Source organism: Pantherophis guttatus, chromosome 13 (genome assembly GCF_059756535.1).
Source record: "Pantherophis guttatus breed Tessera chromosome 13, ASM5975653v1, whole genome shotgun sequence".
Taxonomy (NCBI): Eukaryota; Metazoa; Chordata; class Lepidosauria; order Squamata; family Colubridae; genus Pantherophis; species Pantherophis guttatus.
In genome coordinates, this window is record NC_142075.1 from 23,082,129 (window position 1) to 23,109,727 (window position 27,599).

Here is a 27,599-nt window from a genome sequence, read left to right on the forward strand (position 1 = left end):
TGCTCTTTTGGTGAGATTGTTAGTTTCATGCAGAACAGGTAATTTTATTCTCTTTTTTTAAAATATAGGCTTTATTATTAAATCCGTAGCTGGCACTGGGCAATTCCCACCACAGAATTCTCCTCTTAATAGCTTTATATCTGTGATGAGGCAATGTTCTTAGCACACTTAATTACTGATCCAGGCTGCTACCCCAGAAAAGATTGACACTAAATGTTCCAGGAAAGATGTATTCAACTGTTTCAATTTAAAATGAACTTTAGATAATTTTTGTTTGCCATTAGGAAAATTGTAGATATTGTGCTAATATAAATTTAGCAGCAGCTCTCCAAAAATATATTTACAATTTGTAAATATATCTATGTAAGAAAAATATCGATTTACAGTCAGTATGGCTATTTGAAAATTACAATCCCTTGCACTCCATTAACACATGTATTTAAAATGTAGTAAAAGTAGGTTTATATTTAAGTTAATGCTTTATGATCACAGTAGCTAATTATACAAACAAGGAAGAATTTCATTTTGTTCAGAAATGATACTGCAACATTTTGTTCCAGTTTATTATTTGTCCATCAGTTTGGACTGGCTAATCTCTTAAATGGCAGAATATCCATATGGCAACTGGGTTTCAATAGGATTGTTTGCAAAAGTAGTCCCAGGGTCCACCAAACCTGGAAGCATCGGCTATATTGTATCTTTACGTATCCCTCTGCATCTCCCTCCCTCCCTCCCTCCTCCCCCCACCTCTCACACTCACATACACCCAAATACTCACCGATACAGAGCAATCTCATTATTATCCTTCATTTTCAAAGTTCAGCTAGTATTATATAAAAAGGAGATGGCAGTGAGCACATACCTCTGCTTGAATGGAGTGCACAATGCTAATAATATCTGAAAGATAACATATGACATTTGGGAGCTGCTGCATAAAATATGCATGGCCATCTTAAAACATTCAATAGTCTATTTTACAGGTTATATCAACATGAGAGGGACACAATGCAATTATCTTACACGCAAAACTATGTAAAGTGGCCTTACGGAATATAGCCTACCATGGTGGTAAGTAAGTAAGCTAAATGAATGTTTATATACATGCAGATATCAATTAGAAGCATACCTAATTGGAGAAAAAGCCCAGCGTGAAGAGCAGGCAGCAGGCTGTGAGCAAAGTACGCTCACAAAGGTGTATATAGTCACTTTTCACTATTTCAAGCAGGACCACAATTCATGTTTTTGACTCTCTGAACAGTTCTGTAGTGCACTCATAGCAAATGCTTGTTTTGGTGGCCAATTGTACAACACTCACAACTCACCTTCTAGGGGCCAGTGTGTCTGGCTCTTCACATACAAACAATTTTTGCACTTTTGTTTTAAAGTAATATAACATTCACACACATTGTCCTGAATTCTAGTCGAACTTTCTCCAATATGATATGGAAGGAGAAAGATTTCAAACCTTTCAAGAAGCCATGACATATTCTATGCTGGGCTCAGTTTCCATTAAGTGAGGGGCCACATTCTACTCCATGAGCCTGGAGTCAGATGTAGTTTCTGCAGATTATCTTTTAATTTCTGGTCCAAACCTGCAATATTCTGTTCAAAGTGGCTATTTGTCTCAAAGGCTGAAGTAAACACATCAGTCACAGTTTAACAATAAAGAAACAGAAACACCAATCCATAGAAATAACACACAACTTTGTGCATCTATGTGCCTTGTAAGAAAAAAAAAGGGAAGGCAGGTCTAATATATGGTTACATCTGTCGTGTAATGTAAACATAAACAGTTTTTCATATAATATATCCAAAAATTGCACATATATCCAGAAGAGAAGCACAGGCTCAACACAAGAGCTATCCATGTTCCAACAAACATCCCCAGATTTGGGAATTCAATACTGGTCAGCAGCTCCACCATTTCAGAGCTAATTCAAGCAACCCTAACCATACTGAGCAGACAGATTAGATGCAGTGGGATTAAACTGCCTCTGCAGGAAAAGGCCAGTGTGATGGGTTAAGGAAGTCAGACGAGAGGTCTAAAGGCCAAACACACCTTCAGCCAGTCATATTTCTCCATTAAAGTCACCTTCATGTGCAAAAACATCTTCAGAATCAGCAAGGGTCAGTGATATCTCTACAATTTTGGAATTTCAAAAGTAATCACTTACAAATCCTGATAGCAGCTATGAGGTCAATTCCAAAGGAAGCTGCAATGGGCACAATTTAATTGTGTCTGCCCAAACAATCAGCTCTCAGGGAACTCACACAGAGTATTTGTTCCTGTGACCACTTCCTTCCGAGAACCATGGCTGTGGAAAGCCTATCTCTAGCTGTGCAGCTTACTTATCACACCTAGCTGAGCTTTAAGAAATATTTGCAGCTGTCAGCGTAGCTGGCTTTCACTTTGCTTTGGAAAATGGCAGTGCAATACTGAATACTTTTCAAAAAGCAACCAGCCCTTGATTTAATATATACATCAACTGGGTAAGAATACAAGGACAGTTTTTTTAAAAAAATATGTGTGGGCTTCAGTTGCCCTTAGGTTCTTATGCTGCACATAGTTAGCAACATTATGAGTTAATACTTCATCAATCTTAACTGATCCTGCTCGCTGCATTAAAGGAAGTAGTTGGCAGTATATTGAGGTGATGACTAAATCTGAAAAATCAGATTAAAAAAATGACAAAATAAAGGAAAAATACATTTACAAAGAGAACTCAGGGAAAGGGTGTGGACAGTGGGTAAATCTCAGTGGGAAAACCACCCCTATTCTTCCATCCCTCAATTCTATAACCTGTTTTTTTCCCCCCTGTTATAAAGATAATTATTCAGGAGGCAGTGAGTACCATTAAATCACTGCCCTCTCCCCTAGATCAAGAATGTGACCTTCCTCCCAAATCCTGTAAAAGCTACGCATCTAGGAAATGTGTCTAGTAAATTGGATTAAAAATGGGGATAAACTGACAAAGATCACAGGGTCGGGAGGTCATATTTTTTTTAGATTTTGGTGCTCGATTGGGGATGACTCATTTCTGTTTTCAGTCATTATAGCAACTCTGCTTCAGAACAGGCATATCAGAAATAATGACTTCCTTACTACATTTTCACCTTCCTCGCCCACTCACAGCGGTGTGATGGTTTTCAGACCTCTCCCATGCGTGCAAGACTGGAAATGGAACTTCCTGTCGAAATCTGTTTGCTCAGTGCTGGTGACCTCAAGACCTAGATAAGAATGTTAACCCAGCATGAAATTTTGTGCCAAGGAAAGGATTTGGGCTTATCCAAGTGAAGCAACCACTCCTAGGAAACTAATGCTGCCGCATAATTTTCACTATGCGACTGAGCGAGTCTATAGTGGCAAAAGCCAGATACTGACAACAAAGCCAGTCTTCAAGGCTGACTTGACATTCCTTGTCCAAAGACTTTTCGGCAAACTTAATCATCAACAGGGTCCGTTTGATGTCCAGCCAGTTTTGGAGCACGGCCTCCCTTTGGGCAGGTTTAGCAGAGGCCCTGAGACTCTGAAACAAATCCTCCCGAGGGCCCCAAAGCAAACACTGGAGGACGCCCTTGGCCTCAGATATCAGGATCCTTTCGGATGGGTTGGGGTTTAGCAGGCAAGCAGCCAGCTTCTGAAGCCCCAGGGAATAAAGTGACCGGCGAGGGACTTGGGGTAGGTCAGCCCAAGTGTATTCTTTCTCTTTCAGCTCTGGATTCTCATCAAAAGGGTTGGGCAGGTGCAACATTTCGTAAATGAGGATGCCAGTCTGGAACTCGTCACATTTCTTATACTGCATGGCGGTGATGATTTCTGGGGCGAGGCGAGACTGGTCCTTCAGAATCTCCGGATCCACCATATGACTCTTTTGCTTGGCTTGGGAGAAATTGCTCACCAAAAGCCGGGTGGGGCAAGCAGCACTGGGGTTGAGCTCCACCGAGTCAGGGTTCAGAAGGCTTTTGCTTGGCCGACAGCCTACTAGCAAAAGATTCTCCAAACGCAGATCACAGTGGGTGATGTGATAGGGTTTTAGGTGTTCTAGACCGGAACACAACTGTAAGAGTAGTAGGCACACTTGTCTTTCATACAAATCGGGACATCTAGAGTGGTGCTCCACAGAATTTTGCACAAAATCAGCCACTGATAGGTAGGGAACCTCCCGGGTAATAACAACAACTCTGCTGCGCTGCTTACTGATGGTGGTTTGGGGACCTGGACTGTCCTGGGAAACGTCCACCGAAGAGAGGCTCTCTTCGCTCTTCTGTTCAGCCTCATCCTCTTCTTCAGGTGAATTGGGATCTTCCCATGGAAGGAGACGAACAGGTACATCTGCCAGAAAGTGGCCACAATCCTGCTGTATGTTGAAATGAATCGCCAAGCTTTGGCGAATGGCCAAACTGTGGTAATACTGCTGGGATTCTTTAGCTCTGCTCTTACAAATCTGAAGGCAGGGAAAAAAAAGAATGAAAAGAAAACTAGGTTTCAAGTAAGTTAATGAAAAACTGTTATTTGAAAACACATCCACCTGTGCCTCTTTACAAATAAAGAAAAGCAGCTACTGAAAAGTGATCCATAAAGGATTCTAAAGAGGCATGAGCAATTTATTGTATTTGCTGAAACTGACGGTACTAAGGCAACATCTTCTTTATCTGCTATAATCTATCCCTCTCTCACGCACATTTTGTAGAAAGCGAATAGTAACAAAAAAAATATATTTCTATTACAAATAAATAATTTGTAATAGAAATAAACCAAGCAGCCAGAGATTCAATGTCAAATTATTCACATTAAAAAGAAGGAATACATCTTTGAAGACTTGTTTCTGGGACCATCCTGTAAACATGGAATATAAACATTATGAAAAGGGCTTTATTGCATGAACTTATATATAGAATGCTAACAAAAGCGATTAAACCTAGCAGCAGAATGGCTCTTACTGAAAGATTTTCATTACCTTCACTGCATAATTGTTGAGTGAATCTTTCGCATAAGAAGCAGGGTAGTATACAGCATCTCCTGCCTCGCAGCACGGCCTGTCACAGGTTAATCTGAAGTCCGACCAACTGTCTACCCCAAATCGGAGTTGATTTTTCTGTCCGGCCATAAAAAGATCCTCACATCTGACGGACAGTTTCTTCAGTGAATCTGCGTGAAGGCTTCTGATCTTGCTCACCACCTCTTCCCTGTTTTCAATTCCTCTATAAAGCGCTTGCTGATGGGGCTTTGGGCCAGCTTTACCCTGCCTACTGTGGGTAACAGGCCTAATGGAGACAGACTCCATGCTAGTGGAACCGCTCTTCTTCATACGGAGAGCAGCGAGGTTGGTGGTAGGTGAAGCTGCCTTTTCTGGGGGTCTGCCTAGAGAATCCCCAGATTCATTGTCCACTGCCTTGAATTCTGAGCTGACAGAAGAGCAGATGCTGCTTCCTTCCCAGTTAGTGTCGATGTCATAGGTAGGGTTAGCCATCACACAGAGGCTACTTTCAACAGCCTGCTTCTGGAGGTCTTTCGGGAGTGGTTCGGTGTGTGCTCTCAAAATGGTCTTCTTTGGCAGTGGAGGTGGGGTGGGATTTAAAATGGCTGATATTTCTGGATCGGATATTCCGCCAAATGCAATGGCATCCTCCAAAGCTCCCTTGAGTTGCCGGGGATGCTTTGGAGGCATCATTGCTGCTCTGGATTGCCCTGTGGAATAACAAAACAATTTTTTTTGGTGACTCAATAGTGAGCACAAAGATAGCATACATCAGCATTTTATAGTTAGGTAGCTGGCCAGGAAATAAGAGTACTTTTTATAACAAACCCCTGTGCTTTCCTCTAAATGGGAGAAAATCAAATAAGATTACAATTATTACCATATACTATTGTGCATTATTGCTTTGAAGATGCAAACCATATTTGCTTCACTTGGAACATAGCTTAAATGCACCATATAAGTTATGTCACCTTCTTCTAACAGTTGTATGCAGCTAAACATTAGACGCCCTATGACAATCTAATATTTGGAACTGAATCCTATAATATTGTTCAAAAAGTGAATAGCACACATCTCAACTTGTTTTGCCTCTTTTTCAAAACTATATGTACTGCGTTAAAAGGAAGCGTTGTGGTCTTCACCCAGGATAATGTAGCTCTTTTCTCTTTACATCTCACCAATGATACTCTCAATTCAGCTAAAAAGCCTTCCCTTGAACTCGGCAGCTCATGTACTGGGTGTTTTTCCCCTATACATTCCTTTCATGCCTTGTAATCCTGTCTTCCCCAAAGCAATATTTTTTGCCAAGCCCCAACTTTTTCGTATGACACTATTTTGAAGAATGTATTTTGCTGAACAGAGATTAACTGAAAGAAAGCTGTTTGCCTTGCTGACTGGAGATTCGGGAAGTTGCAATCCCATATGGCAAGCCAAGCTGGTTTAGCAAATCACTTTTCAAACTAAAGCATGATACTCCACACAACCTAATTATGGCCACAATTACGTTTGCTTATATTGCACGCAGAGCCCTTTTACAGAACACAAAATATCCCTGCTCCAAGAAGTTTACTACCGATAATTCAACAAAAGGAAAGCAATAAAGGAAGCAGAAGAACTGGATAATGAAGGGGAGAATGTGCAATTATTTCAATTACACTTGTTTTGCTAGAATAGCGGAGAAGAACGAAATATCTGTGGCTCTAAAAGGGAAAAGTGACAAACTGGGAGGCCTGGTGAAGAAGCAACAACTTTATGTGCTTTTAATTTAATTTTTCTGTGAATGTTGTATTGCTATACTGCATAATTGTTGTGAACTGCCAGAAATCATGATCTATGAGTGTATATAACGTTAACGAACAAATCCAACAGCCTTTGCCCAATACTGTTTCGGCCTAGTATAGTCTGTGAACTCAGCCAATAATCAAGCCGCAATTTACATTCTGTGCAGAGGGAAGGTACTTACCCAAGTTACTATAGGTAGCACTGCAGGCACTCACGTCAGAAGAATCAGACGTTTCTTCTCTCTCATCTTCCAACTGTAATATTTCCGGAGTGCGGAATGTAGGGCTGTCAACGTCCTGCTTTTCAAATGCAGAAGTTGGAATTGGAGGGGACACATTTTCCACAGGTTTTGTTTTCTCGTCAGGCACTTGACTGAAACAAAAGCAAAGTATAGTTCACCTGCCTGGCAAACGTCAGTTTTCTTTAATGAACTGTGTTAAAGGAAATTTAAAAAAAAACAAAACACAGAAGGGTTTCTAGAATGCTTTAAAATACGTAAGGCAAGCATTCTAAACTGTACAAACAATGACGGTAGTTGTAGTTATTTATGCCACACTTAAAAAACTTAGCGTGGAACAAAGAAAAAGAAGCGTCAATTAAATTAGAAGAGTTAATGTGCCTTACAAACATCACACAGGATTTACAGTAAAGAATATAGACCCCATCACTGAACACCACTGATCAGAGTCCCAGATTCCAGCTAAACATCTTACAATATTAAAAATAAATACTTAGTACATCTGCAGTTTTGGCCCAACACAATAACATTATCAATACACACGTATACATTACCACAATCAAGGAATTTTAAAATGCTGACATAAAGTCATCCACAGAAGTTAGTACTGATAAAAAGGTAAAGTTAAAAAGTCTCATCTTATTATCAGTGTTGATATTTTATTAACATGCGGCAAAACAGTGTAAACATAACAAATTGCACAAAAAGTGAAACCATTAAAAGGTTAGCCCAAGTAATTTTGCACATTCAAAACTTTAAAAACTGTGGAGTTGTAAATTCACTTTGGGAACTGCAGGTATGGAAAATGCTTTCTGTTTAACAAACTTTGCTCTTTGCTCTCATTAACTCCACTATAGTGGCTCCATTCAAAACAACCCCACCTAACAGTTGCTTAATTTGAAGGAAAAATTCCTGTTATGGAATAGTAATCTCTATAAACAAATTTGCCTGGATTAATACTTAATAGAGAACAGAGTTGTTTCTAGTTCCCATGGACATGAATCTCTTCCGTGCGCTCTTTTGAGAAATGTGCTACCAAAGTAAATTCATCAACTGAGAAGGTAAACAAAAAGGAGAAACTCACCCACTATACTCACTCACACAGTTCCCCATTAAAGGAAATTCTCTCAGAGCCTTCTTGAGCCTTTTAATCATGTCTCGAAACTCTGGTGAAGCATTTATTCCACTGGGGTCTGGTGAGCTATAAGTTGTGCAAAGCAGTGAGCAACAAAGACTGAAGTCTGCACGGAATGATATCACCTCCTGCACCTTGATGTTTACCTTCAGGGGTAGGTCTGGGGAATGTGCCAAAACACCTTAGAAACTCTAGCATAAGCAAAGTGCAGGCTTGCTTCGTTAACCCTTTCCTTACTACAGAATACCATGCACGCTTTACACATTTTTACTCTTCATTTGGAGAATGCTGGAACAAAGATGAATTTATTTAAAATAGTGGTAATTGGCCTGTTTTAGAATTAGACCAATAAAGGAGCTGGGCTAATGGAAGAAAAAACAGGTATATAAAAACAACGAGAGGTTCTGAGAAGACAGCTGTAAGACAAGTATGCAATTGCTCTGCTCCTGTTGCACAACAGGGCAGAATTCTCTCATTTCAAATAAAATAAATTAAAGTAGGAAAAATGTTACTACCAAGTATTTCTTAAGTTTCAGAATCCTTTTGAAGGAAGGAAAGGAGAAAAGAAAGGAACACCTAAGACATATTAACCTGCTCATTCCTGTTTAGCCATAAAGGTCTGGGCGCAACTGGGCCAAGTTGATTTTACTGATTTATATCTGGATGCTACAAAGGCTTGTAGGTTATAGCACCAAAAATTATTTTTGAAATTACGAATAGTTTGAGATAGTTAACACAGTGGCTGAGGAAAGATGTGGGCTGATTTAAGAAGCAAATTGGTGGTTTGGCTATCAACAGAGCTAACAGCTGATCATGTAAGGGAACTAGGAAACTGTAGATAAGGGGCTGATTTACAAGAGCTGTAAATCGCAAAACATTTGTTTTCACCCTAATAGTTGCTGGATGCAGAGGCACCATAGTCAGAATTGTGCCAGTTTTATGTAAAGCACTCTTAGAATTTATGAGAATTCAAGTGAAGTGACATCTGTTATGCAAAAGATAAAATAAAGGATATTTGGGTAGTTATAGATTCATTTGGACTTAAGCCTTTACAGTATCAGCTTTTGGAATAAAATAAATCTATTAGTTTGAGCTTGTGTTTGCATCAGCATTTTGGGGCTAAAGTTAAATTTCATTCACATTTTTAGGTACTATACCAAGTAGCTCAAGATTAGCGCAGTCTTTTTTTTGGTAGCAGTAATTCTTTGGAAAGAGAAGTAGTGGAATGAAAGAGAAAGCAGTGATAGAAAGCGGAGAAATGAGATGGCCATAGAGAACAAAATCACACCATCTACTTAGGAACAGCACAAGAGTAAGTGTCCTGATGGAAATCTAGGTGCCTGTAAAGGAACAGCAAGCAAACTGGTTCTTTCTATCTGATTCTTCTTTCTTTCAGGCCCTATCTGAAAACTGCCATGCTCCAAATGATTTGGCACAGAAATTTCAAGAAGTTGAATGTACTAAATTCACAAACAACACGGTAAGCACTAAGTATAAACAACTGAAAGATTCAGAGATTGGAGAAGTCATCTATCTATCTTTGAACTGGCATTAGGCACAGCAATTAAAGAAACAGGGCTCAAGAAGCATCAGGAGTTCCTTTATATTCCTTTTAATGCAGGGAAACTTCTAGGTGATGACTGATTATGCTTTCAAGTTGTTTTCAACTCCTAGCAACCACACAGATAAAGTTGCTACCAGGAACAATATTTTGATTATTTTTCAGTTGAAAAGAATATGTTAAAAAGAATATGTCCCCTCACTAACTCAATACACTTTTAGAATTCATCTCTTCTTGGCCACCATTACAATGATGCCTAAACGCATCTGTTCAACAAGACCCAATTATTTTTTTGACAATATAGGTATTCCAGCTTCTGCTAGATAAATGAAGTCACATTTATTACATCTTATGACCCACATCAACATATGACCTACTTGTTTACCATAAACCAGCATTCCCCTCCTCACAAATCAGATAACGGCGAACTGGAAAACTGCAATTTATCGTTTGCCCTTAGCCAGACTGGTTCCCTCCCCCCTCCCCGAATTAACTGCAATGCACAGATTTTGCATGACAGACATATCTAGGTTTCTTGGTTAGGCAGAATGCTTGGCAATTACTACTCTGAGCTTCAACACAGAACCAATTCTGCCATCCTCCAAGCAAAATCATGTATCTATTTCAGGTGCTATTCTAGATCTTTGATAGATGTATTGAAAAGTACCAACAGTGAAGATTTTCTGAGTGATTCAAAATCCATCTAGCCACCTATAATGACTGGGTGTCACTGATGTATTAGAAAGAATGAATGTTGATTAATGCTGCTTGAGGAGAAACAGAAAAAAAAATTACATGTAAAAGTTAGCTACCTGGGATGCTGCTAGGTATCAGCTTTAATTTGCATTAATGAATGCCTTTTTGTCTTTGCCTCTTGTGGAATTGCAACATTAAACCATAAGGAAACAATGCTTTACTCTATATGTCACGATGGCTGTATATAAATGTAATCCTAGTTATCTATGTTTTTCCTCCTTTATTCCTCTTAAAATATTAGCTGTTTGTAGCATTAAAAAAATGTGGGAATGTTCAGGAAGATATGAAAAATAAAGTAAGAGTTCTGTCTTCATTCTCAGAAAGCATTACATTGTCTACTCATAATGCTAAGGATAACAAGCAATAAATCCGTATGTAGACACAAGAAGGCTCCACTTCATTAAATGGCAATCTAATATTTCTAGCCTTGAGAAATTTGTCTGTAAAATATGTTTTAAATGAAGCAGCATTTACAGATAGATCAGCCATCACTGAATACCGATATATGAAATACACTCTTAATCTAATTGAGAAGGATGTGTAAAGAAGGCAAGAAAGCCAATTTTAAAAAGCAAGCCTGTATTTTGAAATTCTAGACTTGTTTTAACACCTGCATCTAGGCCAGAAACATTATCCATATTTGTAGTAAAGTAACATAGTTAAGTTACAGATTTTGAACCTAACCTCCTTTTTTCTCCTCTATTTCCAAAAATCCTTACTGGAAACAGCCCTACCTATGGAAAATTGTCTTTCTGATCTGCATTTAGCCACCTAAATCGATTTGTTTCCATTAGGAGAATAAACTGAGACAAAACATCAGCTATTTAAAAAAGGTATGGGCCATTGAAGCATATCACGGTAAATTATCTTGCATTGGGGTTTTTTTTTGGGGAGGGGGTTGAGTGAACTTCACAAGTAGATAAAATATCCTAATATATGAAAGCTTATCCCACAATAATTGTTTTACGTTTTTAAGTCCTAACTGAGGAATGACATGATCTTCTGCTTGTATCTAGAGAAAAAGATACAGTGGCCAATTAGTGGTTTAAATTTTACCTGAGAATTTCCTTTGGAAGTTGAGGTGAAGAGGGATGGCTCTTTAAGTTTTCTTCTGGTGTCTCTGGATAGTTTTCGGCTTCTCCCCTCTCGGCTGTCATGACTTCAATGGTGGGCTCCACTTCAGTTTTAGTTTGATTGGTTTTTGTTTCCAACTTTGCCTGATCACATTTAAACATAAAAACCACAGACGGTTTCTCATTGGCATCTGTTCTGGATTCACTGAACCAATTGTGACGTTCGATGGGAGGCGGCGGAAGCATATGAATGACAGTCCCATCAAGACCCACAAGTTTCCCTTTCTCTCTTTCTTTGTCCTCCTCTTCTTCGGTCTTTCTGCGGCGAAAGAAGCTCTTAAAGGATATCCATCGCTTTGGCTTGGCATCAACCGCTCGCCTACCTTCTGAATGCAAAACGGATTCAGCCTCAGTGGATCTAGCTGGGCTCAGGGGTTTGCTCCGATTGCCGAAATGTTTTTGCAACACTTTGCTGGCATGATAAGGTGAAGAGGTGGACCGGGGAGGTGGGAAAGGGGGAGCCTGCTCAGTTTTGGGACTCGGAGAAGTTGCCATGAGTCTTGAAGGCTGCACGATTGGGGATTTGGAAGGGATTTCCTTGGCCGTAACTTCTGTGGATTTAATTCCCTCAGCATTAGGATGAGGTTGCACTGAAAAAAGTGATTTTGGTCGCACTGGGGCGCTCTTGTCTGGGTCTGCATCAGGAGGCAGAGAGTAGAGTTCTTCAACGCTGCAAGACTTAGGGCCAGCCTGAGGGGCTTCCGGGGGAGATTGTGGAGGTTGGATTGATGCTACGATCTGTGACAGTACTGCACAGGCATTTTCCCGACTGTCATTAGATAGTTCCTGATTATCATCTACTTCAGCTAAAGAATCCTGAAAAGTTCTTTGTATTTTTGTTGGGGAGCCACGGCAAGACATTTTGGGTGAAGTCTGACCTTTTCCAAGGCAGCTATTGAATTCCTGAACCTTCTGAGCTACAGAGCCCAGTCTCCTCTCAGTGTTATTGCCTGAACCTTTCGCTTGGGGTAATTCTGCAGACCTATTAGGTATATTTTCAGATACGGTGCTTCCTGTTTCTATTTCTTCATACGTATGGCTGATGATACTAGTGGTTTTATCTTTAAAGGAAAGATCTCCATTAGTGCCTAAAAAGCTTTTATAGATGGCCAAGTTGTCATATGCATTGGGATTTATTACAATAGGAACTTTGATGGCATTCTTGGAACATCTAGCATAAGTTGGCTCATCATGAATAATAATTGGGAAGGGGGGCATGCCGGCATTATTATAGCTGTTGAATTTTATTTCGGACAAGTTAGGGGACTTGACCGGGATTGTTTTTGTAGAAATATGTGTTGATGTAGGCGAAGTGGGAGCAGATTTATGGATATTTCTCCTTACAGGAACAGAGGGCCCTGGAACATTGGCAGTTAATTCCACTTTGGGGATTTTTTGTCGCGGACTTGTACTGGAAGTCCAAACTTCCTGGTATCTGGCAGTGTTGGATTTTTTAAGATTAGGAGTTACTTGCCCACATGACACAGAATGAGACATAGCATTTGTACTGAGGGCATCTGGTGAATTTGGGTTAGACCGAATGTATCTGGTATCCAGTTTTTTTGCCCGATTCTCTATACTTTCATGTGTCATGGCTGCTGATACATCCACTATCGTATAAGGTTTGCACACTGGTTGTTCCATATTTACTACTCTGTAAGGCTTTGCTTGTTCTTCCAAGGGGATCAAATTTGTAGTTGTTGTCTGAACTGGCATATTTAAAGAACTTTTCCATTCTTGCTTATCACTGGGAATAGCAGTCTTGCTATCTTTTTCTTCTAGCCTAATGGCAAGCACAGCTTTATGGGTCTCTATAATCTGGGCAGCGTTTTGAGTGTTTTTAATTGAAACTTTAACTTGCTGGTCATCAGAAAACCTGTTATCACCTCCTCCTTCCATTAATCTGCTACCTTTAGAACTGTTAGGAGACACTCTACCATTGCAAAGCTTTTGGGAAGAACTGCTGGCCGTTCCGGAATGAGATTCTTCAGTCAGAGAAGAATCAGGGGACATAGAATCAGATGAAACCATGCTCTGCACACCTTCCGGTCCAAAAAGAATTACAGGGTCATCTCCGTAGCCATTCAAAATTTCATCATAGCTGTCATCGTAATCTACTGCACAAAATCTCTGTAGAGACTTATGCCTTAAAGGCACTGTATTCCATTTCTTGTCAACACAAAATCGAACAGGTGACAGTGTGTTCGCCCTAAAGTTAGCAAAACGTGGCTGTCCCCTCATGCGAATTTCCATTGCTAGCAACTCTTCGTCACTTTCATCCCAGCTCTCATGATCATCATGGATGCTGCCAAAAAACAGGTCATCCTCACTTTCATCTCCGCTGGAGAATTCAGGGTAGCAGAAACGGCCCCCTTCACTGCTTATTACAGCAGTGGTTCCACTCAATACAACATGCTTATTTTGTGGCTTTGTTCCACCCATCAGGCAACTTGGAGGGATCTTTCTTTCTAATGACTTCTTATAACAAGTGTTTATTCGTCCCAAGAATACTTCTCTTGAATTAATTTCATTTCTTGTTAGCAAAGTTGAATGATCTAAGCCGGCAATTTCCTTCAATACATCAGTGAGACCATTATTGTTGCTTGGAGCTTTATCTGTATCATCATTATTTCCAAAAGACCTATGAGCATGGCTGTAATTTTCAACCTCTTCTTCTTCCTCTTCTTCATTATTGTTGTTATTATTCAGTGGCTTTTTCTTCAAAACAGTTATATTTTGATTCCAACCTACAAGAGCTGGTTTGTTCTCACAAAGATCTTGTGAGGCAATTTCACCACACATACCCTGTCCATCTATTGTCACCATGGTGGGTTTCACAGCAATGGTGGGTTTCTTTGCCACAGGTGGCCGAAAATTTCCCGTATTCTTATTATGCTGGTTGCTGTGAATTGCATTGGTTTTTATATTTGAATTTGAGACTGGAGCTTTTTCAGGGCTTGGAGGCGGCTGATGCAAGTTTTTTGGCTTGAAGCAATTTTTGCATTCACCAGGTTTCCACACATGTTCAGTGAAGGCATTGCAAGCAGACATTTTCTGAGGTTAAAGATTGTTCAGTGCGTGGTAAGATCATTCCTTATTATTTAATGCTGTCTTGCTTGCATAATCAAATCTGGTTCATCCTAGGAAAGTAAAAGAGAAATATTAACAATCAGTGAGAAGTGAATATACAGACTGCCATTCAAGGAACTGATCTTCTCAACTTCATTAGTTGATCTTTTTACTGACAAAATAGGAACTAAGTTTAAGCTTAATCTATTCCATAATGATGTTGTGAGATAAAACAGCTAAATGTTTTTATAGGTAGCCAGTTATGTTTTCAAATACAGTAAAAGTACAGGGGTAAATTTTAATCTCATGTTAATACATAGTCAATAGGAATAATGATCTATAAATTTGTGATGCTACATGACAAGTTAATTACAGAAGACAGGCAAGCATTTTTTTTACTGAACACCAGGTGGAGCTGTAACATAACCAGAAGAACTTTGCATAATATTTCATTGGATGGCATCATATAATCTTAAAAAATTTTGCTTAAAGATTTTCTGCCTTTGTTTAAAGAGTGATACAGGTAGTTCTTGAGTTACAATCACAACTGAGTCCGGAATTTTGATTGCAAGTCGAGTCATCATGTGACCAGACTCAATTCTATAACTGTTTTTATGATGTTTGTTAAGCAAGTCGTTGCTTAACAAATAATTAAGCAAATCAGGTTGTTGTTAAATGAATTGTGTGGTCATAAGCTTATCCAATGGGTGCAATCATGTGGCAGCACGATGCTGCAACAATTGTAAATGCAACTGCCAATTACCAAGCACTTGAAACGTCTGGAGAGTAGCATGGCAGTTGCAATATTACTCTGAAACCTGATTATATAATCTAAAGGTTATGCGAGAACAAAATAAAGCTATCTTTACTTTTAATACTTCCCTTTGATCTTTTATAGTGTCTCGCTGCAATGATTCAGATTCTTTTATTGAATAGCCTGAAGGCCTTTGCTGCAATGTTCCCTAAAGTTATTTTGAATGTAGCCCATCACACCTGTAACACATTGCATTACAACAAATGTGCAGGGAAAGGCTGGCTGAGACTTGTTTTATGCTACAGACGTAGACAAAGCAAAGAATATCATGCCACTCTTTTGATAACCATAAAATCTAGGAAAACCTAGGAAAAAAGGCTTGGCAGTATGTTTCTGTACAATTTATGTTTGGGTCTCTTGGAATTGTCCATTTGTCCAAGAGACAATATACACGGTGCCTCCTTCTATCCACTATGCATTTTAAAGGACTAGTTCTCTGTTCTAAATTTCAGGCTGACAGGTTCCTTCAGGGGCGTGCTGGCTGTAGCACAAAGAAAACCTCCTACACTAATACTGTATACTAACATAATCCAGTTAAAAGGAACTTAATTGGTGTGCAATATTCCCTGCAATTTCAGTGTTCTAAAAATGAATGGTCTCAGTAAATACCAGATGGTGACATGCACTAATTAATCAGACTAGCTCAATGAATGAGCCTATTAAAATGAATGCACCTATTAGACATGTGTTTTTAATGCACTCTGCTGCAAAAGCCTGTCTTTAAAGGAACGCTTGATTCATTTAGTGAGCAATATAGACAAGTGTGTGCTGAAGTCATCCGACATTGTAAAGTTATCTCATCAATATCTACCAATAGATATTTCAGGCCAATTTTGTTTTTATTCAACTGAAGAAAATGAATACTTTTTTTCTTCCAGTGTTTGGGAGGAGTTTCCTAGTAGTGGCATGTTCCAGAATGCTCTGCAGGCATTAAACTTCATCCCTGACAGCTCTCGGTACAGCTAGCTAATCACTATTCAGAGCAATAAAAGGCTCTTACAAGAACCCGGCTTTTCATCAGTATTTCTAGTTAAAAAAAGAAGCTATGGTTCATTATCAGAGCAAAATTACAGAATGATCAGTTAAGATTTGGACTGTAGGAAAAAAACTTGCATTTTTGAAAGAACAGCATAAGTACATGCAAATAACAAAAGGGCACAGTATAATAAATATCTTTAAACATCTTTTTTAAATTTCTAATTTCAGCTCCACATGATGGACTTATTTAGCGATACATGAACCTTTTGAAACAGTGGTATTGCCCAGAGCTGTATGAAAACTAATTGCAACTGTACTTATGACCTTAGTTCAGCTTTTAACCTGCAACGGTTGTAAATGCGAAGATAGGCATAATTACTTTTTTCATCATCTTTGTAACTGTGAATGTCCACTAAACAAGGCAGTCACTCAATGAGGACTATCTATACTACATTCTGGATACAATCATTTTATATGAACTTTGCCTTCTCCTTGGTCTTGTATAATAGCCTGAATAGATGTCAGATATTTTCTAACACATTCGGACTATTTTTAACACCTAAGTATACTTTAACGTAAGGTTAGCTTATACTGGCATAGAAAAAGTGCATTCCATGCTCACAAAAAGAAGATCTTTGTGATTATTAAAAACACATTTAATTCAGTATTGCAAATTCATAAACTACACCCCATTTCATTAGCATAATAAATGTGTTATTCCAGTTACCCATATATGCACATGTGATTCACTGGGTGGGGTTGAGAGGTTTAATTTAAGATGCAGTTGAAAAATAATCTGGAAATCTATTACTTTCACTCTATCTGTGGATTGATATTAATGCTATTTTTCTTCTGATTAAATAAAGTTAAACATCTCCCATAATTTTAAGGGGAATCTTAAATGTCTGCCTTGCTCCAGGGTCCAATACATCCCAATTTTTATATGTTGCTCCTGGAAAAAGGTATCTCAATCTGGAATAAAATCTCATCAGAATGCTGAGGACATGAAAGCCACAGTCAGACTCCAAAAGTCATAGCCAGAAACCAACATTTCTATAAATGTCACAATTGCTCTCAATGTTTTCCCCAAGAGAATCCTTGCTCTATATGAAATAATGGTGATGGACAAGGCAGTTTCTAATAGCAACTAACAGGCTGCATGCCATAAAATTTAAGGTTTAAAATTCAGGTTAATACTGCTCTGAGTTTAAATCATTCTACGTTGCCTCATCCAATTCTTCTTTCCTTTTATACTATCCTAAGTTAAGATATAAGTTATGATATTCCTCTGCTTGTGATCACTGATCCTACTAATTCTTCCAGAACTTCAGCAACTTTGCTTCTTCTGTTATTTTAATTCCCTTACTATCTCCTCCTAGAACCCACTTATACCTAACCTATGTTTAATGTGCTATTAAACATTTCATAATTAAAAAAAAAGGAATCAATATAAATCCTAATTTATATTGTAGACTACATATTGTGGGCTGCTCTCCCCTGTCTGTCTAGTTGCTATAGTAACTAGATACAAATTATGTTAGCATAATTTTTACTGTTTCCATTTATACTTTTTATATTGTTTATTGAAGAGTTGGAAATGGATACTGTGCTTTGTCAGCTCTAGAATATATTTTCCTCTTTATTGGAAACTGAATTAAATCAACAGAAGATGAATTAACCCGAGAGCAAACTCCAGAGCCTTAAAAGCAAAAGTTAAAAAAGTGTCAGTAATAGATATTAAAGGAAAACTAGAACTGTGTACCAGTTAGCAGATGCGAGGCCTAACAAATACTTGCTGTAACACACATACTTGTTGATATTTTTGATGATTTTCTGAACAGTCAGAAAATCCAGGAAAAGTATTAATCATATGATATAATTGGCTTAAGACATTTCTTAACTGCTGTTATTCTTCAGTCAAATTGCATTGTTGTCAATCATATCATATCTAAATGCTTACATTCTACTTAAAGGGAAGTAGACTAAAAGGGCCAGGGAAGGATGGAGCCCAGACTGGAAGACTGCACTTGTTCTCATAGTGATGAACCATTCTCAGGCACTCCTATGGTTCATCATTTTTTTTAAACACAGGTAGTCCTCAATTTAGTGACAATTAAGCAAAGCAATTGCAATTGGGAAATCATCCACACTCTCCCTTTGGAATGCACCCTCGTTGGGATAATCAGCAAGGAGGGAATTAATATTTGTATTTACATTCATTGGAGAGGAAGGGATTACAAGAAGAGTAAGCAGGCACCCAGTGGTGAAATACAAAAGCAATATGCCAGTGCCATCAGCTGGTGTATTCCCTGTGGTGTGCTTACTTGCTCTCTTGTAATCTCTTCCTTTCCATTTCTCTATTCTGCCAGGGGAGAAAAAAGAACAACAGGTCAAGCACAGGACAATGCATACTGACTGCAATGGCAGTCATGTGACTGAGGGGCACTGTGAAGACTGTAAATGTGGACATTTGTTGTAAAACTTTTCAGCACTGTTGTAACTTTGAACAGTTACTGGATGAGACAGTCGGTAAGTGGAGACTATCTGTTGTGTGTTCCTGAGATTGCTATACTTAATGCTATTTTAAACATTTCTGACGTATATCTTAATATTTATTATAATCTCATCAATATATAAATAAAATAATGCAATCAAAGTTTTTTGGGAGGTTGGGAGCTTCTTTGCACAAAAGATTTATAAAAGTGAATGTGTAAATGATGTATGTGCACTCATTCCAGCATTGTCAAATTAAAAATAGTACTCTTAAAAAACAATGTACTTAAAAAAAAATCTATACTTTGATGTAACGTTCATATTTAAAACAGCTAGACCAAATTTCAGCCTATATAGAAATTCTTTCTCCTCTAGCCTACTTTGCATATCATTCCATTTCCTACTTACTAAGGATTTAAGTACAGCTGGATCTGATGATAGACAAAATTCAGCACTCTTAACATTTTTATCCTTTTATCCATTCTGATAAATATATATTATTACCAAATATAGATTTAGAAGTTTAGCTTCTCCCTATGAGTCAAGTGGAAAAAATGTTATTGCAAGCATAGAACCCACCTAGTAAAATGCATCTAAACCAAAGTATTTCATACAATACCCTACAGTAATTCTCAAGAAGAAAAAAAACCTAAATAGCGGCTTTTTACCATTTCCTGTCCAAATTGTAGAGTTTTTAATCATCTGAGAAAGTGCTGCCCAAATGGTACTCCTGACCCTTCCCATGCTAGGAGGGAAATCTTCCCATGCAGTATTATCTAGCACTTAAATGACAGCTAGCAACTATTTTTACAGAAGCCTTGCTCAGCCAAGAGAATTGTCTGAAATCATTTCCTTTGTTTTAATAGAATGCACCTAGTCTGGACAAAATCCAAATATGTCAGCCAGCAAAAGCTACATCCCTTCAACATGTGTTTTCTAAAAGCTTTATGGAAGGATTAAATGATCCAACAACATTTTTTACAAGCATTATATAGTTGTTACCAGAGTTGTCTACAATTTATCCTGCTTGTTTTAAAGATAATAAAACATAGGCAAAAATTGATTGCATTTCATATAATTTTATATGAAATTATATACTTCATGACCCACAGTGATTCGTTTAATGACCACAGCTGGAAAGTCACATGGCTTTCACTTAATGACATCACTTAGCCAGTCCCAATTGCATTAGATAAGTGAGGACTACCTGTACTAGCTTCCAAGGGCAACCATATCAAGTAAAAAACAAAAACAGAAGATTTCCACTAAGCAACTCCCACAACAACCATACAAATCAGTACCTCTTATAAGTAGGAGACTCATTAGCCCTGGGTCTATTGGAAATGGATACAATGCTGTGGGAATTTCTATTCCATTAACGTTAAGTTCATGTTTATGAAAGAGCATTTAGCTGTCCATGAATAATTTATTTAAAATAATGACACACTGTGTAGGATCTGTGAAAAAAAAACACTGTAAGCATGACCTTACACTCTTTTATACAGTGTCATTATTTTAATACTATTTTGTAGCAATATTTCTATCCTCAGTTTAATGAATGGTGCAAAATAACACTAAGCACAGAAAGGTGTCAGCCTCATAACAGTAATGTTAGTACTATAGGAAGCACCAGGGATTTTCTATCTTTACAGCTCCTTTTCTTTTTCCATTCCTTATGATTTTCTGTTGGACAACCCAGGGAACAAATGCAGTAATCTGAATTAGACTTTCATTTCTCTGGCATGAAGCAAGTAGGACTGAAACTACTCCATTCTAATTTTCAATGAAACTGCAATCCTGATCCATTTCTCTGGAACTTCAGGATTCTCTAAGGCTGGTTCTCCAACAAAACAATGTTTTTGCATTTATGTACAATACCATGATGGGAAGTCTTCTTCCCTCTAAAAGCTTCCAGTAGGTTTTAAATATATTTATAAATGACATTTCTGGGAATTCAGTGGTTATTGTATGGAATTGTTTTCCTATTTTGAACCAAAGATTAAAATTACGCAATAGAACAGTGACATTCTAGACAAATAAATACACAATAGTCTTAACTATACCTGAATATGTGGCACAAAAGCGTGCATATATTAGCACTGGTTTTCAGTTGGCCTCTGAATTTAAGGGATCATCATGAATCCTTTGTAGAATTTGCCTTTCTAATTTATAGATTACCAAGATCTTTTCCTCCCCTGTGCAGACAAAACAATAAATAAATTTGATTAATAAACAGATGTATTATGATTAACTGTAATTTTTTTATACAATGTTAAATAATATATTCTTAACTACTGAATTTTAAAGTTCATTTTGGAAGAAAATTTCAAACTTTGTCTAAAATGACATTTTAGTGGCAAGGGCTAGATTGGGGTGAGCAATTTTCAGAACATGACTACCAATAAGACATTAACTTATTTTGAGTATGAGTGATAATGGCCTAAAAACAATGACTATGCTTAGCTCAGCTCAGGGGAACAGAAGGAGATGACAATGGAAAAAACTGATGAAAGAGCAGCAAGGATATCACTGAAATATCCCTAGAAGAGCCACAGGCTGTCACTGGGAACAGGTTGGATGTGGAACATTTGTATATATAGTCATCAATAAGGCAGGATGAATTGTTGCATTAATAACTTACCCTATTTTGAAATTGGAATGCTCCAAAATGTGACTTCTAAGAGTCTGCACTAGATCTATTTCTTAAATTTTAATAGGTTATTTCCAATTAATTTTTGCTAGATCATTTGAAATGAAAAAAAAAATAAGCAACCATCAATGACACCTTGAGGTGAATTATAATGCAGTATTCCCTATCTAAGTATTCTTTATTGAAAGAATATTATTTTACATTTATTACACATTCGCTTTATCAACTTTGGCTGATGTATCTAGTATACATAATGCAAACACGTTTAATATTGCTGTCTATCTTACCAAATCACTATGGGCAGCAGACAAAATTTTAAAAAGTAAAGAATTAAAATATGAACATTAAAAACCATTGCAGCCAAGAATAAAGCACCCATTATAATGACCAAATTAATCACAAAGTGGGTCTCTACATATACTCAGCGCTTATAGGCCCAGGCCTTATGAAAAGTCAGCATGATAAGCTTGTATTTCAGTTTGCATTTAGAAAATCTGTCTACAGGAAATACAGCACTAAAAAAAAATATTTTGAATGGAAGTGCTTCTTAGTTCGCATACATTCTTTCCTTATTAGAATTTTAGCATTTCTGAGCTGGTTAAAACATCTGAGTCAGGGAAGTCATATTAACATTTAGTAGTAATAGACATATCCTTTTAATATATAATAAGCAAATATTGAAGATATTGTGACAAAAATCTTATGCTGCTTATCATTAAGAACAGATCAGTATATTACTTTCTCTATTCCATAGTGACATTGCATATTATTTTCATGGTAAAGGCCAACAAATTAGTCTCTCTTACAAAAGAGAGTAAAGAAAAATGCAATCCTATCAGAATGCAAGAAACAATGTTTACATATAAATATCCCACAGCTTCAGCATTACATCATGAACTGCAGCATACTGAATGTCATGCAAGTATCCTTTTTAAAAGCTGTATAGAGATAAAAAAATCATTTAATTATTTCTCACATTACATAAACATTGCTTTAGTGACAAAGGATGGGGCATTAACTTACCACACATCTCTTAAAGATGAAGACTGCATCTAACCATTCAGAATTTTCACCTTAAATCTGCAATGCTCCAACAGAACATTTGCATGGCAACTGTTACTAACAGTATTTAATGGTAAGAAAAGATGCTTTAAAAGCTACAGAAAAACATTTCTTGTTATAGTGTATCCTGTTTCTTTCTTTGAGCAGAGATACCTTAGAAGAAATTCTATGCAGATACTGGTATAGAACATTGGGCAACAGTACTTTAAATTTTGAACATTATTTATAAATATAAACACATTCATGGAAAAGTAATTATTTAATGCTTTGTTTCAAATAGCCTATCTTGTCAGTTTTAGAGAGAGATTTTTACTAACACTTTATGTTAAAGACACAAGAAGGGTGCTCTATTACGCCATCATTTCCAGCCAAGACTGTGAAAAGAAGCAACTATTGTTTTCTCTTATTTGGTAGTATTGTACTTTAGATAAAATGTAGCACCCTCTGCTTTTAACACACTTAACATATCTTCTACTTTTGTCCCAATTCTGCAAGCAAATGATGTATCTTTATGGAAGTATAACTGCATTGGTATAGTACAGTGGATTATTTGCTTAAGATGCACTAATTTTAATTAAAAAAATTTAGGAATGTGCACCATTGAAATAAAGTGGCTATAAATTGTTTTTTGTGCTTAACTGGTTATATTATACCCAGAGTTAAGCATGCTTAAAAATGTAATTTTTAAATAGTAACATGAAAGAAAGTTATTTGTGCTGAATTACTCAGTTTTCAAAAACAGCATTCAGGTTATACCTTAGGTTACTAAAGATTCCACAGAGAACCTTTAACTTTATGCTAGATACTGAAATAAAGATACTGAAATTTTGAAATAAAGCTAACATAGTTAAATTAAACCTACACTGGACTTAACTTTCTCAAGAAACTTATAGTACTGTACTCAATATATAAAAATATTAATATGAGAAAGTCTTAATAATATAATTAAACTATACCTCCTAATATTTCAAAAAAGTGTCATTCTAAGTCAGCAGTAAATTATCTGATTCAAAATAAAATCACTATAGTAGTTAATAAATAATTTGAGAAAACAGCATATTTGGATACTTCTCTGATAAACTCACCATAAAATGAATGGGAAATTATTACAGGAAATACAACTTTGTGGATCACTTTTTTCTAACATATTTGAGAAATGAAAAGAGGAACAAACTTTTACCAGGACTATTTTGTCTGTTTAAATCATTAGCAGTTTTCTGTTTTAAAAAGTTATTTAATTAATATTTTCAGCAGAAACAATCTATTGGTGCAAAATTTAATACTGAATTATATTGAGTCTTTCAAATGTAATGTAATTGTCATATAAATTAAGAAAGGGATGTCAGATTTTCAAAATAAAACTAGCTCAATACAATTGCTTTAGCTTTATGGAGCATTTAAATTATGCTTGTTTTGGAAAACATTCACTTCCTTAAGCCAATAGAAACATCTAATACTTTCTGAAAATTCCTATGGTCAAAATTATGAAAATGAGTTATGCAGATATAAAGGCTTGCATAAAAACCTTGTTTCTTTAGTTCTCATTGTCCATCAATTATGACTCCTATGCTCTTATAATGCAATGCATTTCACTAGAATTCAAAACAAGCAGAAAAAGCACATTCTTAACATGTGAGAACCAGTCTGCTTTCTATAAGTAATTAAGAAAGCCTTAAAAAACAAAGCACAATTGCTATGTGCGTATATTCAATAATATTATAATATAAAGAGCACTCTGATTTGATCCTAGGAAGCACAATGGAAACTGCTAGGGGAAGGAAGAAGGTCTTAAAGAAGAACGTCTCTGGAGAAGAAAAATTCTAAGTTTTGCATTCATATTTTAATCTTTTGTATACCTCTTAAGAATTATAGACTTCTAATGCACTACCGTGTTTCCCTGAAAATAAGACTCTGTCTTTATATTTTTTTGAATCCTGAAATAAGCGCTTGGCCTTATTGCCATGCGCTGAAAAGCCCGATTGGGCTTATTATCAGGGGCTGTCTTATTTTGGGGAAAACAGGGTATTAAATTAAATATTTAATATTTACATAACTTTGAAACACTTTGAACATCGGCAAAAATGCATATTCATTAATCATTACCAGATTGATGTTATCTTATTGAAAGGGGGACTAAGACAAATAGTTTGCTATATATTAAATACATAACTGAATAAGATCTCCACCAGATTCCAGATTGATGTAGTGGTTAAGACATGGGCTAGAAAACAGGAACCGTGACTTCTAATCCCGCTTTAGCCATGAAAGCCAGTTGGGTGACCTTGGGCCAGTCAGTTTCTCAGCCCATTCCACCCCACAGGGTTGTTCTTGTGGGGAAATGGGATGAAGATGTGTTGCATATGTTCACTGCCTTGAATTATTTGTAAAAGCAGATAAAGGTGGGATACAAATAAAAATTATACATGTAAATCCAAGAGGAAGCTAATGTTTCTCCAAATGCTAGTTCTATCTTGCTTCCCCCCAATTCTGAGTGTAAAATAGTAAAATGTAAAAAAAAAAAAAACCCAAATCCTTGCTGCTCTAAAACAATCTTGGCTTTCCTTTTGGTCCCTTAGGGAGGTATGCTGCAGTCTCCAGAACCATAACAGCTGAGGAGTGTTTGGTGCTCTCTGAACTTGGTTGTTTGCAGATGTTTCATTACCCAAACTAGGTAATATCATCAGTGCTAGAAGGGAGAAGGGTTTGCTGTCAGTTTATATTCTAGTTGCTTGCCCTGTCAGTGTTAAACTGAGAGCAAACCCTTTTCCTTACTAACACTGATGATATTACCCAGTTTGGATAAAGAAACATCTGCAAAGGAAACTACCAAGCTCAGAGAGAACCAAGGATCCCACAGCTCAACTCTGAGCTACAAATATAACTCCTTTATCGGTACCATAATAGCTTCCATCCCTGGGAAATCAAGGCAGCCTCTGAAGAACCTTTGCTGCCAAAAGCAGATTTTTTTTTTAAAAAAAAACCCTTCTTAAAGAACAATTAAGAGGCAGTCCCAGAACTTCATAGCAAGAGGATGAAACCCGTTCAACCCAAGGATCTTATAACCTAAGAGTAATAAATACAGATATAAAAATTATAGAGGAGATAAGTTTTAAAAAGTTGTGCAGCTTTATTTTTTAAAGCAGGGCAATTACATTCAAGGATAAAACAGGAGAAGCAATCTTTTAACCCTCTTTCCCCTTTCATCCCCCTCAACAGCCAGACAGCATTTTATATACATATATACATATACATATACATATACACACACATATATATATATATATATATATATATATATATATATATATATATATATAATATTATATATATATAATATGTATATATTATATATATATATATATAAGATCCTGTCTTATATTTTTTTGAACCCTGAAATAAGCGCTTGGCCTTATTGCTATGCACTCAAAAGCCCGATTGGGCTTATTATCAGGGGATGCCTTATTTTGGGGGAAACAGGGTACTATACTAGTCTCCCTTTATTTCTTTATCAGCAAAATATAAATTTGATCTATCTATCTATCTATCTATCATCTATCTATCTATCTATCTATCTATCTATCTTATCCATCCATCCATATTTACCCCTGGGGTGGGAGACCCTAAGAAGGGGTTCCCCCCTCCCCATTTCTGAGTGGGGAAGTTTGGCTGAGGTGTGGGGCGGGGGGGGGGGAGGGAGGAGCCCTAAAAATCTCGGTTTTGCAAAAAGGATCCTGGCTGGGGGGGGGGGGAGATAGTATTTCTCGCGTCTTAACCACCACCCCCGTCTAATTTTTATTTATTTATTTATTTTAAAAAAGAGAAGTAAACAGTAAGAAAAAGAACCGCATTTCGGCCATATATCCCCCCCCCCACGTCCAGAGTCCCAAACTTTCCATCCAAAGAAACGGGATGGGGAGAAAGAAGTTGGGGGGGGGGAGGAGAGGTCTGTGGGGAGAAATGCCAAAGTGCCTCAAGGCCATTCTGGGGTGGGGGAGGTTGCTTCTTTCCCTCCCCCACCCTTGGCCCCCCTCCCCCTCCCTTCCCCTCCCCTCCTCAGGAAGTCGCGCTTGCTGCCCCTTTTTCCCCCCTCAAGCCGCCTTCGGAGACAGCCCCGCCGGGGAGAGGGAAGGTCCGAGTGGGGCAAAAAGAAGAAAAAAAAAAGGGGGGGGAGCTCCCGTCCTTCTCGCCGCCCCGTCCGATAACCTCCCCCCAACCACCCATCCCCGTCCGTCCGTCCCGGAGCGAAACAAAGCGGCTTCCCCGCCGCTCCTCTCGCCTCACGGGCCTGTTTTTTTCCCCTCCCGCCTGAGGTAAAACTTTTCGGAAAGTGAGGGGAAAAGCATCCAGGCTGACCTGCACGGGTCCGGGGAGGCGGAGAGGCGGCTCTCCGCGGGGCGCCGAGCGCTCCGCCGCCGTTCCTTCCCCGCCGGAGGGACTCACTCGGCGGCCGCTGGCTGGCTGGCTGCCTCCCTCGCTCGCTCGCTGGCGGGCGAAGAACCGGCGGCCTGCCAAAGAGGCAGCGCTCGAGCGCGGCCACGCCCACTCGCGCCGGCTGCGCGCGCCGCCAACCGCCTCGGCTCGCGCCCGGAGGAGGGTGGGTGGGCGGGTGGGATGGAGGTGGGCGGGACTTAGGGAGGCAGACAGAGTCGAGTGGGGGGGGGAGCGTAAAGGCGAGCGGCGCACGCGTCTCCAATCTCTCATTCGCCAGACGAGGTGAGGGGCGTGGCCTTCCCCCCACATCCAATCAGCTCCTGCCTGCTTCGGAGTCGGGTAAGCGCGGAGGAAAAAAAAGGGAAAGGGAAAGGGGGCGCAAAAAAAAAGGCACCCAACCACGCCAACCGGAGAACTACGACCCCCAGCATGCTCCGCGGGTCTTGGCGCGGCCGCGCGAGGGATCCTTCCGCCCCGGCTCGGGAAAATAATCCCGCCGCTGTTCTTGGGGCCAAAAT

The 27,599-nt window shown here is 38.3% G+C and overlaps 1 protein-coding gene across 2 annotated transcripts; it reads right to left on the reverse strand.

The window, feature by feature from the left end:
* Positions 1–523: 523 nt before the first annotated feature.
* On the reverse strand, positions 524–27,246 carry PEAK1 (pseudopodium enriched atypical kinase 1). 2 transcript variants are annotated; one of them, XM_034409482.3, is made up of 7 exons: positions 27,004–27,246; positions 21,002–21,133; positions 11,508–14,724; positions 8,084–8,200; positions 6,943–7,133; positions 4,959–5,689; positions 524–4,445 (listed from the first exon to the last, which is right to left on the reverse strand). In XM_034409482.3, the coding sequence occupies exons 3-7, from the start codon at positions 14,633–14,635 to the stop codon at positions 3,315–3,317; spliced, it is 5,298 nt and encodes a 1,765-aa protein (XP_034265373.2). In that variant the 5' UTR covers positions 14,636–14,724; positions 21,002–21,133; positions 27,004–27,246; the 3' UTR covers positions 524–3,314. The 2 variants fall into 2 exon arrangements, with proteins under 2 accessions (XP_034265373.2, XP_034265375.2); XM_034409484.3 differs by lacking the exon at positions 8,084–8,200.
* Between the last annotated feature and the right edge of the window lie 353 nt (positions 27,247–27,599).